Source organism: Lithobates pipiens, unplaced genomic scaffold (assembly GCF_037356315.1).
Source record: "Lithobates pipiens isolate NorthernLeopardFrog02 unplaced genomic scaffold, aLitPip1_a1.2 Scaffold_24, whole genome shotgun sequence".
Lineage (NCBI taxonomy): Eukaryota > Metazoa > Chordata > Amphibia > Anura > Ranidae > Lithobates > Lithobates pipiens.
Genome location: NW_027507786.1, coordinates 18,447,525 through 18,460,954, shown reverse-complemented (window position 1 = coordinate 18,460,954; position 13,430 = coordinate 18,447,525). Strand labels below are relative to the sequence as shown.

Below are 13,430 nucleotides of genomic sequence, written 5' to 3'. Positions count from 1 at the left end.
GCATGCGCAGTGCGTGATTTCTCAGCGGATCATCACTTCCGTAGCCAAAATGTGATGGGTCGCCATATGTGACGAAAAACACAGGCACGGTGCTAAAACCATAACATAATACAAATTAGAGGTCGACCGATATATCGGCCGGCCGATATATCGGCCGATATTTGCCGTTTTTTAAATAATCGGCATCGGCCGATTATGTTAATAAAAAGCCGATTCTACAGCGGGACTATGAAATGAGTTCTGTAAGAAGTCAGTGTGAGTTGTCTGAGTCGTCATAGCAACACTTTCCTCCACTCTGGGCAGACTGCCAAGAAAAGAACTAAATGATACAATGTTTACACTTCTGAATGAATGAAATCATCTCTGTGTAGAAGTTCTCAGTTTAACCATTTAAAGACTAAATCTTTTCTGACACTTGTTGCTTACAAGTAAAAATCCTGTATTTTCTGCCAGAAAATCACTTAGACCCCCCCAAAAAATATATATTTTTTTTTAGCAGAGATCCTAGGGAAATAAAATAGCGGTTGTTGCAATATTTTATTTCACACGGCATTTGCACAGACGTCTTTCAAATGCATTTTTTTGGGAAAAAAATACACCATTTAAAAAATAAAATAAAAACAGTAAAGTTAGCCCATTTTTTTTTTTTTTTTGTCCAAAAGTTTTGACTACCTGTTTTTATTTAATATATAGGTTTTTTGTTTTTTTTAATCTAGATCATACATACAAGTAAACTGATTGGAGGTTTGTTTTGTTTAATAAATGTTTAAAGCGGGAGTCCGCCGGGACTCCGCGTTTTTTTTTTTTTTTTTTTTTTAAAGCCAGCAGCTACAAATACTGCAGCTGCTGACTTTTAAAATAATGACACTTACCTGTCCAGCGCGCCCGCGATGTCGGCACCCGAAGCCGATCTCTAGATCGACACTCGAGTGCTGCCGCCGCCGCCATCTTGGGTATGGGAATCAGGAAATGGAGCCTTTCGGCTTCATTTCCCGGTTCCCTACTGCGCATGCGTGAGCCGCACTGCGCAATGAGGACGGTCCCCGCTGCCTCTGGGACCTGTGTGTTTCCCAGCAGGGGGCGGGCACTTGCGGAAAGGGGCGTAATGTACGCCCCTTTCCGCAGAGAGCTAGCCCAGAAGTGGGTGCAGTTACCTGGATTATCCAGGTAACTGCACCCCCCTCCCCCTGAAAGGTGCCAATTGTGGCGCCGGAGGGGGGGAGGGTTCCGATGAGCGGAAGGTCCATTTTAGGGTGGACCTCCGCTTTAAGTGTAAGAAAATTTTCTGTATCACTTATGAAGACTGCTTTCACACTGGAGTGGGCAGACGTTGATGGTAAAACGCAAGTTTTAGCGGCTCTTTACCATCATTTTAGCAGTGCTATTTGGCTGCTAGTGGGGCACATATAACCCAGCTAGCGGCCAAGGAAGGGGTTAAATGCGCCCATGAAGCACCGCTGCCAAATCGCATTGCATGCGCTTCGGCAGTGGTGCCCATTCATATCAATGGGCAGGAGTGGTGGAGGAGTGGTATACACCACTCCAAACGTGCTGCTTGCAGGACTTTTTTTTTTTTAAGATCCTGCCAGCGCATCGCCTCTGTGTGAAAGCACTCTGTCTTTCACACAGACTGCAGGGGAGCCATTTTGCAGGCACTTTACAGGCGCTATTTTTAGCCCAAAAGCGCCTTAAAAAACGCCCCAGTGGAAAAGGTGTGTTAGATCAAGGGGGATTAAAAATAAATAAATAAAATAAAATCGGCCTAACATATCGGCCCAAAAAAATCGGCATCATATATCGGCTATCGGCCTCCATGATTTCTAAATATCGGCATCGGCCAGAGAAAAACCCATATCGGTCGACCTCTAATACAAATAGCTTTACTATATAGGATTGTAAATTGATGTAAATAACTGCAATATCAGTGCTGTTTAAAAATCAGGAAAAATCAATAAACTAACATAGAAAGCTGTTAAATCTTGCAGAGAGGTGATGTTCACATGCAATCGCACCCAGCATTCACTTCACCGTGCGATACATAAAAGGCTTACCAGAGGCTGCATGACGAAGTGCCACACTTTGTTTGTATAAACCTGCGAGATAAAGCTCCATAACTTTCCACTCCAACTCTCCAGCAGAAGCCCCATCTAGAAGGAGAAAATGGAGCCCCCATGCTTCAAATAGTGAGAAATCTGCTTCAAATAGTGAGAAATCTGAGGGTTAAACTTTAATATCTCAGTTAAAGACACATGGGAAAGCTGTAATTGTGTGGTGTCACAACCTTCACCTCCACCTTGCGTGTTTCGTCAGATTCAACATCAGGGGCACTTTTTGATCCTCTGAAGTAGTGCAGCAATTTGTGTTCTTACTGTATATAATCGGTCTGTTCCAGGTACAAGAAGCCAGAAGAAAGGACCCCACTGATAGCCGCTATGCAGCACTTCCTGCCCATGCTGAAGGAGCGATTCATCCGCCTGCTTCCCGACCTCTCCGAACAGTCCGTTCTCATTCAGAAACAGATCTTTAAGATCTTCTACGCCCTCGTCCAGGTAAGTGTCTGTCTGCGGATGGATGTGCCGCTCTCGCAGGCAGTTTTCTCTTTGGGGCTTTAGACCCCTTTCACAACGAGGGCATTTTGCAGGCGCTATAGCGTTAGAAATAGCGCCTGCAATCCGCTCTCAATCTGCTGTTCCTTTGTCTCCAGTGTCAAAGCCCTGAGGGCTTTCACACCGGAGCGGTGCGCTGGCAGGACCTCGGAGGGGGGGGGGGGGGGGAGAGGGAGGTCCTGCCAGCAGCTTTTTTGGAGCGGTGTGTTTACCGCTCCTCCCCATTTAAATCAATGGGGCAGCCCTGTATTACTGCCGGCAAAATGCTGCTATTGCAGGCGGTTTTAACCCTTTCTCGGCCCGCTAGCGGGGGTGTAAAGCGCCCCGCTAGTGCCTGAAATGCGCTGCAAATCCAACGGTAAAGCAGCGTTTTACGCTGACGCTATAGGCTCTGCGTTGTGAAAGGGGTCTTAAAATGAAAAGGAGAACTAACCCTGTACACCCTCCCGCCTACTCTGGTCCTTGCTGTACTTGCCTCCATGGGTGCTGAGCTGTCAGTGCCCATGCAACCCGTTTACTCCCTGAAAGGTCAGAACCCACAGGTTTCTGGGGGGGGGGGGGGGGTTGGATTGTGCTCACCACCCCCTCCGCTTCATTTTTTTTGTGTGTAAGGGTGAAATTGCTTTGCTAGAATGCCCATTCAGGGGAAAATGACAGGATTTCTGACACTCTATCCCCCACCCCCAGGCCCCACAATACCTACCTTCCTCCTTCTCCCTTGTTTGCCTGCAGGGGGCTGTATCGAATTCCTATGTAATCTCCATTCAAATTGGAGGGTTAAGGAACAGTGTCCTTTCTCTAATGAACAAACTGGGTGCTGAATTCTGATCTTTAAGGCTAGGTTCACATTGCTGCGATGCGGGAACGCCGCGAATCCGCGGCGTTTTCCCGCATCGCATACCTCCCGCCGGCAGTTCACACTGCCCTATGCGGACGGCTGGGGGTGTCAATGTTATGTTAATGACACCCCCAGATCCGTCGGCATATCGCAGTGCGATCTGCCGACTCGCACAGGAATCGGATCGCATGGTGTGAACCCCCATGCGATCCGATTCCGTTGCGGGCCCAAAAAAGGGTCCTGTGCGAGTTTGCTGCGGGACCGCTGCGAGTTCAGCCATACTATCTGTATGGCTGAACTCGCAGCGCTACGGAGATCGGATGTGATTTGCTGTGCGAATCACATCCGGTTCTCCCCCCGCAGCGGTGTGAACCCAGCCTAAGGGGTCACTAAAAATTGCCACTGGGCACACGGGCTTCGTTTCAGCAGCACTCCCTGAGACTAGGACCACCCTCAGGAAAAAGGAAAGGATCCAGTGTTGAGAATCAACACTCATACAATTCAGTGCGTGCGCCAAACTAATGTCCTCTATCATTTTTTTATTAAATAACTTTTTATTCGTTTGAACAATGCATTACACTTTTTAATGATAAAAGTGGTGAATGGCATAAATTCAGCACATTTTGGATCATTATGGAGGAGGCATTTGGCCCCCGAAACACATTTGTGCTCTATTCTGCAGTGAATCAATTTTATTGGACTTCTATCTTGGGATTTTTTTTGAACGTTTGGTGCTCTCATTGGATGGATTGTTTGCCACACCTAGTTCTTGGCAGTCCATTTCAGAATCTTCTGTCATTGGATTGTATGTCTCTTCTCCCAAATGACGCCGAGCCTAGTGATTGGCAGCTCAAAGCACTGCTCTGAATCATATCAACCGTGGACTGCTCCGGCATGAATCCAATGCCATGGTTGCCTCTCAGATTGAAAGGTGTAAGAACAGATACCACGTCAGTTTAGTATATCAAAACACTTGAAAATGATTGTAACCAAATGGGTATACTCAATCAGTGGAAGATAAAAACGAGCATGTCATACACAATTCTGATGGTTTCCAAGCCGCAAGATGGCCGCGGTCCACATGCACAACTACGCCACATGTCCAAACTCCACCCTACATGGTGTTTCTTCACTTTAGACACCCCTGACATCTAATATGACGAAACGCTGTGTAGGGTCGAGTTGTGATGTACTACACTATGTTGGTATGCTCTTGCACCTCTCAGTTTGAGGAGAGATGCTCTGAGAGGCGACCACAGCGTTGGATTCATGCCGATTCAGAGGAGATTGGTGCTTGGGCATTTATGAACACCTATAATCTAGCGGTCCATTCATGAGGGTAAGGGGCCTCGATTATTGGAGGGCCTTTTGCTCACCTACAAAGTTGAGGTTTACTCACATTTTAGGTGTCTCCCTGGAATAACTGACATTTATTTATTTTTTTACTTTTTTATGAGCTGTTGCTGGTCCCCCCCCCCCCCCCCCCCCCCAACCCTATTTGTAGATTGTTGCCCACAATACACGTTGGCTGCTGTCCACCTCTTATTTTAACCCAAGTGCGGTAAGCTCTTATCCCTCCTTTACCTTGCAGTACACGTTACCCCTGGAGCTCATCAATCAGCCCAACCTGGCCGAGTGGATTGAGATATTGAAGACCGTGGTGGACCGGGACGTTCCTGCAGTGAGTTTTGGTTTTTCCTTCTCTTCAAATTCACAATTATGTTTCTATGAGCTATAGGAATGTTTAGAGTGGGTGTGACTGTGGGGACATTCGAGTGTTAAGCTCCTTTGGTACAGAGACCCATGTGACTGGCTCCTTTTTTTTTTTTTTTTTTTTCTCTGTACAGCACTGTGGTATGTCAGAGCTATGTAAATGTATAATGGTGTGTGTCTGGGGGAAGGGACATTAGAGTGTAAGCTCCTCTGGTAAGACTGACCTGCTCAGTGTTAAAGGGAGGCTTTTGTGTCCACCATTGACCAATGAATCATCTACTCTGTGGCTCCCTTTTTGCTTAAATTGGTCCATTGATGTTGGTTGCGAGCTGTCCACACAGGACACCATTTATTTATTTTTGTCTCATGGCAGGAGACCCTCCAGGTTGAGGAGGACGACCGACCGGAGCTGCCCTGGTGGAAGTGTAAGAAGTGGGCTTTGCACATAATGGCCCGGCTGTTTGAGAGGTATGTTTGTACTGAAATGGGTTGGTGTGTATGTGTGTCATCTCTCTCTCTTTCCTCAGCTCATGTCCATTTCATGTGACCTACCTAGCCTCACGTGGGGGTGGGGGGGTGTACTCCCAGTCTGTGGTGCAACAGTAGCTAAGGCAGCCCAATTGCTGTTATGGGGCCTGTGGTTCAACTGGGCCCCATTGGGGCGATGTTAAGCTTCCAATATAGAAGGGATAGTCGGATCTCTCTCCCCACCCGTGCATTAAAAAAAAAAGCACTCTGAACCGAACTAGTCATGCCCTAATGCAATCGTAAATCCCAGAGGGTCATCTCAGCTTTTAGCACAGCTGAGTATTTCTACATAAATGCATTTTACTGTCCCTGCGGTGACAGATGTTTTACCAAGTGACCATAAGCCTTAAGATTGTATTCTTTCTTTTTTTTAACGCAACTTATTTACAATATGGTGAGATGACATTGAAGTTAAGTGCCAGCCGAGTTTTTCTGAGCCTGGTGCACACAGATTTCCTTTGTAGGCAATGTTCCAGGTCGGGTTCCCGTGGCAGCAGTGCAGTGTGCGCAGTGTCAGTCTGTGTCTGGTGGAGCGGTGTGTTGGCGTGCTGCTAGCTCCCCGCTCCGCTCACACAAATCCTGCAGCCAGAGATGAACGTGAGATCATAGCACTGGTCTAGTGCCCGTCTGTTGGACGGTTCCACCACTGGCCGGCCTCCAAACTCTCACACATGTCCGCAAGCCGTGGCAGTAATGATGCTTATCGGGTTGTTGTGTCGCGCTGATATGTAGTAAATGGGCTAATGAGCATCCCACCCATTCCCAAATTGGGTTTCTCTTAGAATCAATGGCAGCTGACAATCGCGGGATCCCTGGACAGGTAAGTGCCCTAATATTAAAACTCGGCAGCTGTAGGATTTGTAGCTGCTGACTTTAATTTTTTTTCGGATGTAGGCTGGACCTCTTTAAGTCCCCTTTGTATCCCATGTGCCCATTCACCATCCTACCACTAAAAGGCTTGTAGAAAGGACTTTTGTCTCTGTGGGAAGTCAAAGAGCTTGGGTGTCCAGATGAGGTTTCGGAACCTTGATGTGTTTTTCCTGGGTGTTCCCGGCCTCAGGAGGAGTTGAGGGAGACCCCATAGTTCTATGTGCTCCAGGGACCCACAAAGGGCAGGCGCCACACCTGAGCAACATTTTTTCCTTTCCTGGTGCAACCTATTCAAACCTTTCTGCCTTTTTGCACAGGGGCCTATAAGACTTCGTTCACATATGTGGCCACTGTTTCAGTGTTGGGAGTACGGTGCAGTGCTGTTACCACTTCAGACCCAATTTATTTTTTATCTTTTCCTGAAATTGCACACGACTTTTTAAAAATGGCACTGTAGCCACCCCCGCCCATGTGTGAACTGGCTGCAAAGAGAATGCAATTCATGTTACCTGAATCAGATGCGGTTCAAAATGCTTCCAATTCACGTTAATGGAGCCTAAAATTGTTTTTTTTTTTTATTTTTTTTTTTTTACTATTGAGGGTAATGCAGCATTAATATGTCAATGTAGAAATCTGACGTCTTGTGTGTATTTCTTTAGGTACGGAAGTCCTGAAATGTCTCCAAAGAATATAATGAATTTGCAGAAGTTTTCTTAAAGGCCTTTGCAGTTGGTGTTCAACAGGTACCTGTGCTCCTTCTTTGTTGGGGGGGGGGGGGGGGGGGGGTGTGGGTGTGTCTCTTGGTGCACGCGTATTTTTTTTTTTTTTGGGCTCCAGGAAGCCTAACTAGAGCAAAATTGTAGTATAATGGTCTTTATTTTTTTATTACGATTTCTTCTATGCCATCTTTAGTGTTGCGGTTCTCCTGAAATTTTCCTGGAGGGGGGCGAGGAGCCGAGTCCATATGGAACTGAAGTGTTCTCTGCTCTCTAGGCACAGTAACAGTAAAACCTTAAATTTGCGAGCATAATTCGTTCCAGAAACTTGCTTGTAATCCAAAGCACTCGTATATCGAAGCAAATTTCCCTGTAAGAAATAATGGAAACTCAAATGATTCGTTCCACAACCATTTATTCATAGGTCCTTCAGTTTTACAATCCCATATAAAAAGATTATAGCAATGTGATGGATTGAGTAACCATAAAATGTATCCACAAGGGGGTTAGAAACAAAATCCAGCAGGATTTACAGAGTATAAAAGAGAGGCACCTCTAAGTGTAGCAATATGTTTCTAAATGTTGTACCTTCATTAAATGTAACCATATTCTCCTCTTTTATACTCTGTGACATGACACTACTTGTATCTCAAGACAAAATTTATTAAAATGTTGCTTGTCTTGCAAAACTCAAACCAAGGTTTTACTGTAGAAGATCTTTTATTCTTAAAGCGGAACTAAACCCTCCTGTCCTTTTTTTTTTTTTTTTTTTTTCAGCCAAGGAAGCCGCCATCTTGTCCTCTATTTGATCCTTAAGACCCCTTTCACACCACGCCGTCCATAGCATCGGCGGTAAAACGCAGCTGTTTTTAGCATTGTTTTACCGCCGGATTTGCGACTCATTTCGACCGCCAGTGGGGCGCTTTGCCCCCCCCCCCCCGCGCGGCCGAGAGGGTTAAAAACCACCGGCAATAGCAGCGTTTTGCCGGCAGTATTACAGCACTGCCCCATTAATTTCAATGGGGAGCAGTGGTGGAGGAGCGGTAAACACACTGCTCCTTCACCGCTCCAAAGAAGCTGCTGGCAGGACTTTTCCTTTTGTCCTGCCAGCGCAACGCTGCAGTGTGAAAGCCCTCGGGCGTGTGATCAGCTATGACACCAGCCATTTGTTTTGACAGTTTGAGGGCACAAGCAAATGTGACCGTTGGGCATGCCAGGAATGTAACGGTTTTCTGAAATCATTACGTTGGTTTAGTTCCGCTTTGAGGGACTATTCACACTGCAACACAGAGCAGCAGAAGCTATTCACCGCAGCTCTGCATTTCCAGCTGTGCTAGTGGGGGAGCGGGCCAGTGTGGTGCATGGTTTATCACAGTGATGGCGAACCTTGGCACCCCAGATGTTTTGGAACTACATTTCCCATGATGCTCAACTACACTGCAGAGTGCATGAGCATCATGGGAAATGTAGTTCCAAAACATCTGGGGCGCCAAGGTTCGCCATCACTGGTTTATCACATTGCACTGCTCCATTTTTGTATGAGCTTTATTTTAAGTGTACAAAACGTACACTTTACTGCAACGTCCCGCTGCGCCGCCTAATTGCTGCGGAGTTCAGGGCCAGTACGCTGTGATAAAATAAAGCATGTCTGCATTTTATCGTAGCGTGCTGCAGCTCTTGCCTGTTTTGCGGTGTGAATGGGGCACATGGGCATATAATCTTTTTTTTTTTTTTTTTTCTCCCTGTGGTGACAGTTTTACCAAGTGGCCCATAGCTGCATTCACAACTGAGTTTTTTTATTTTATTTATTTTTTTTTTTTTTATCAGCTCATTTCTAAAGTTCCAAAACGCCCAACAAGCGAAATCCTAATTATTTAAATGGCCCCTGTTCACATCTGAGCCTTCGGTCTCCTGAAGCTCCAAAGTGCATGAGCTTTTTAGCCAGTTTTTAGGCTTTTTGCATTGGCGACCTTTTGACCTGTACAAAATCGTGTGACTTTCCACCTGAAAACGATACGCTCAGGTGTGAATGCAGCCCAAGTCTCCCTAAGATATTTTAAATGCCGCTGAATTTACAGTACAGTGAGATGACATTGATGTTAAGTGACAGCAGAGTGTTGCTGGGGCCTGGTACCCTGGGCGCAGTTGCTGGGATGCTGTGGCGGGGCCTGGCACACTGGGCACAGCTGCTGGGCCTGGGCACAGATGTCTTGTAGGCAATGTTCCAGGTAACAATGATGGCAGTTAAGCGGGGGTCACTTTGCCAGTTCGTCTGGCGGTGTGCTCTTGCAGCGTCGGGTTCCTGTGGCAGCAGTGCAGTGTGCGCAGTGTCAGTCTGTGTCTGGTGGAGCGGTGTGTTGGCGTGCTGCTAGCTCCCCGCTCCGCTCACACAAATCCTGCAGCCGGAGATGAACGTGAGATCATAGTACTGGTCTAGTGCCTGTCTGTCAGACGGTTCCACCACTGGCCGGCCTCCAAACTCTCACACATGTCCGCAAGCCGTGGCAGTAATGCTGCTTTATCGGGTGGTTGTTGTGATGATATCTAGTAAATGGGCTAATGAGGATTTCTCTGCCTGCAGGTCTTGCTGAAAGTCCTGTACAACTATAAGGAGAAGCAGTACCTGGCTCCCCGAGTCTTGCAGCAAACGCTCAACTATCTCAACCAAGGAGTGTCCCATGCCATAACCTGGAAGAACTTGAAGCCGCACATCCAGGTGAGCTCATGTGACCACCGTGTATATATGAGGTTTTCTTCTAGAAACTGCTGTGAATGATGCGTGTTTCTGCTTTTGGGTTTGTAGAGCCAGCTTGTTAGTTGGTGGTATTGCTGATTCAGATCTGTGGCAAGCTGGGTAATCGCAGAACAAAAAAAATAACATGCTCTACCACAAATCGCTTGGGAGACTGGAAACCGGGGCTGTGGCCAGGATGCCTTTTTTGAATTGTAACAATCCCCCCCAATACAATAAAGCCGGTTGCTCTGACATTTATTGCAACAATTCTTTGTCTGTATGTCAGGACACGGCAGTAACACGCTAACCTGTTTCTGGGTGAAGCCTTATGCTGGCCGTACACTATACGAAAAATCGGCTGAAATTGGGTTCGTTCGTTTTTTGGCCAGTTAATGGGCACAAAATTGCTAATGGTTGGGATGTTTTTGAGCCGAAAAAATGAACAAGTTTGGAACAATAAACAAATGATAAATTGACAGGATAATGTGTTTCCCGTCCGAACTGTCTGTACTAGGTATATGTAAAAAACAAACAAAAAAATGCTTTCGTTTATGTCCACTGAATGATTTATCGGTCGTTACATGATGGCGATATCGTTTGCGCTCACAGCCAAATGTTTGTTTTTTTTGTATAGTGCATGGTCAGCATTACTCTTAGCATATGAGCAAGGCATTGGCATGTTACTGCTGTGTCCTGCTATGTAGCCAATAAAGCAGGGGTCTCAAAACTATGGCCCTCCAGTTGTTCAGGAACTACAATTCCCATCATGCCCAGTCATGTCCTCATGGGATGTGTAGTTTGACAGCTGGAGGGCCGTAGTTTGAGGATCCCTGCAATAGAGTTGTTGCAATGAATGTCATCCTGAGTGGTAGCCCCCATTCTTGTTTTCTGGGTAATCGGCTCTTTTTTTTTACTTTTTTTTTTTTTTTTTTTTCTTGTTTTCAGGGCATCATTCAGGACGTTATCTTCCCTCTGATGTGTTACACCGACTCCGACGAGGAGCTGTGGCAGGAGGACCCCTATGAGTACATCCGCATGAAGTTTGGTACGGCTTTGAAATCTAGAGGGAGATGTAAAATTTTTAGTGTAATATTTATAGTTTTGACAGTCTGGGTATAAGCAGATCTTTCAGAATGCTGTGCCAGTATTTCTCTGACACAAATGTTTGATACTTATTTTTATTATTTTTTTTTCTCCTCCTTAGATGTGTTTGAAGATTTTATCTCCCCCACCACTGCAGCCCAAACGTTGCTTTTCACATCTTGCAGTAAAAGGAAAGAGGTACGGCAGTGAATTTCGATTTTTGGTTTTTAGTCTAGGGACTAAAATGGCATTTTAGTTTTAATCATCTCAATTGTCTTATCTGTATTTTAGTTGACTAAAAGGTTTTAGTCGACAAAATTAACATTGAGGTACAGCCTTGATGAGCTGATAACAGAAATGCTGACCTGTCAGTTCTGTCACATCTCAAATCGGTCTTAAATTTAAAAAAATATATATCTATCTCTATCATCATCATCATCTCTACTATAATCATCTCTACTATCATTATCTCTATCTCTACTATCATCGACTCTATCTCTACTATCATCGACTCTATCTCTACTATCATCGACTCTATCTCTACTATCATCGTCTCTATCTCTACTATCATCGTCTCTATCTCTACTATCATCGTCTCTATCTCTACTATCATCGTCTCTATCTCTACTATCATCGTCTCTATCTCTACTATCATCGTCTCTATCTCTACTATCATCGTCTCTATCTCTACTATCATCGTCTCTATCTCTACTATCATCGTCTCTATCTCTACTATCATCGTCTCTATCTCTACTATCATCGTCTCTATCTCTACTATCATCGTCTCTATCTCTACTATCATCGTCTCTATCTCTACTATCATCGTCTCTATCTCTACTATCATCGTCTCTATCTCTACTATCATCGTCTCTATCTCTACTATCATCGTCTCTATCTCTACTATCATCGTCTCTATCTCTACTATCATCGTCTCTATCTCTACTATCATCGTCTCTATCTCTACTATCATCGTCTCTGTAATTCGTTTCAAAAAGTGACATTTGTATGTAGATTCTTTCAAATGAATTTATTTATAAGACTGCTCGAGCCCTGTTCTCTGTATAAATACAAGCGGTTATATAAAAATTATATACCCCCTACATATAAATAAATAGGATTTGGAAGCGGTTAAGTTCTAGACAAAAATCATCAAAATCTATGAGAAATCTATATATTGAATCCTCATAAAGCGACGTACAATCGCAGCAGCTGCTTAAAAAAAAATGATTCAAATGAATAACTTCAATCATCAATTGCCGAAAAGTGTTTCCTCAAAAATGAAAAAAAAAACCCAGCAGCGCTAAAACATTAAACCAAACACTGATTAATAATCCAAAAACGATCATGTTAATTGCGGTCCATATAGTCCGTATCTTTTTAAATGAGACTATATGGACTGCAATTAACATGCTAGTTTTTGGATTTTATTAATCAGTGTTTGGTTTAATGTGTTAGCACTGCTGTTTTTTTATTTTTTATTTTATTTTTTTCTTAATTTTTATGAGGAAACGCTTGTTCGCAATGTATGTAGATTCATTACACTCAGTGATATATTTCAAGCATTTCCTTTTTAATTTTGATTGTCTTACAGCTAGTGAAAACCCCAAATTCAGTATCTCAAAAAAAATTTAATATTGCATAAGACCAATAAAAAAAGATTTGTAATACAGAAATGTGAGAGGTCTGTCCATGTACAGTATAGTATACACCAATACTTGGTCGGGGCTTCTTTGGCATGAATTGCAGCATCAATGCGGCGTGGCATGGAGATCATCAGCCGGTGGCACTGCTGTGGTGTTATGGAAGGTCAGGTTGCGCTGATGGCGGCCTTCACCTTGTTGTCTGGTGTCTCTCATCTTCCTCTTGACAATTCCCTCACAGATCCTCTATGGGATTTGGGTCAGGTGACTTTGCTGGCCAATCAAGCCCAGGGATCCCATGATCATGTGACCCGGTATTGGTAGTTTTGGCAGTGTGGGGGTGCCAAGTCGTGTCGGAAAAATGAAATCGGCATCTTCATAAAGCTGGTCAGCAGAGGGAAGCCTGAAGAGCTCTAGAATTTCCTGCTCGAGGGCTGCCCTGACTTTGGACTTGGAGAAAACACAGCGGACCAACAGATGACACGACTCTCCAAATCATCACTGATTGTGGAAACTTCACACTGGACCTCGCACAACTTGGATTGTGTGCCTCTCCACTCCTCCAGACTCTGGGACCGCAATTTCCAAATGATATGTAAAGTTTTCCATGGTCAGTGATTTGGCGAGTCGGTCCACAGTCAGTGGTGAGGTGGAGAGAGAGAGGGATGATTCTCCTCCTTTTCTCCCACTCTGCTGTATAGC

General features: G+C 44.9%; 1 protein-coding gene and 2 non-coding genes across 3 annotated transcripts in view; all 3 read left to right on the top strand.

Annotated features, from left to right (window-relative positions):
- The window catches only part of IPO7 (importin 7), a 58,382-nt gene that overhangs the window by 20,062 nt on the left and 24,890 nt on the right, over positions 1-13,430 (top strand). Inside the window, 8 exon segments of the mRNA XM_077453643.1 lie at positions 2,393-2,549; positions 5,036-5,125; positions 5,531-5,625; positions 7,215-7,225; positions 7,228-7,298; positions 9,853-9,987; positions 10,951-11,050; positions 11,210-11,286. Of these exon segments, the coding sequence (XP_077309769.1) occupies positions 2,393-2,549; positions 5,036-5,125; positions 5,531-5,625; positions 7,215-7,225; positions 7,228-7,298; positions 9,853-9,987; positions 10,951-11,050; positions 11,210-11,286 (736 nt within the window).
- On the top strand, positions 6,179-6,360 carry LOC143929744 (small nucleolar RNA SNORA23). The gene has a single exon (XR_013262596.1). It is a non-coding gene; the product is annotated as a small nucleolar RNA SNORA23 (small nucleolar RNA).
- On the top strand, positions 9,582-9,763 carry LOC143929746 (small nucleolar RNA SNORA23). The gene has a single exon (XR_013262598.1). It is a non-coding gene; the product is annotated as a small nucleolar RNA SNORA23 (small nucleolar RNA).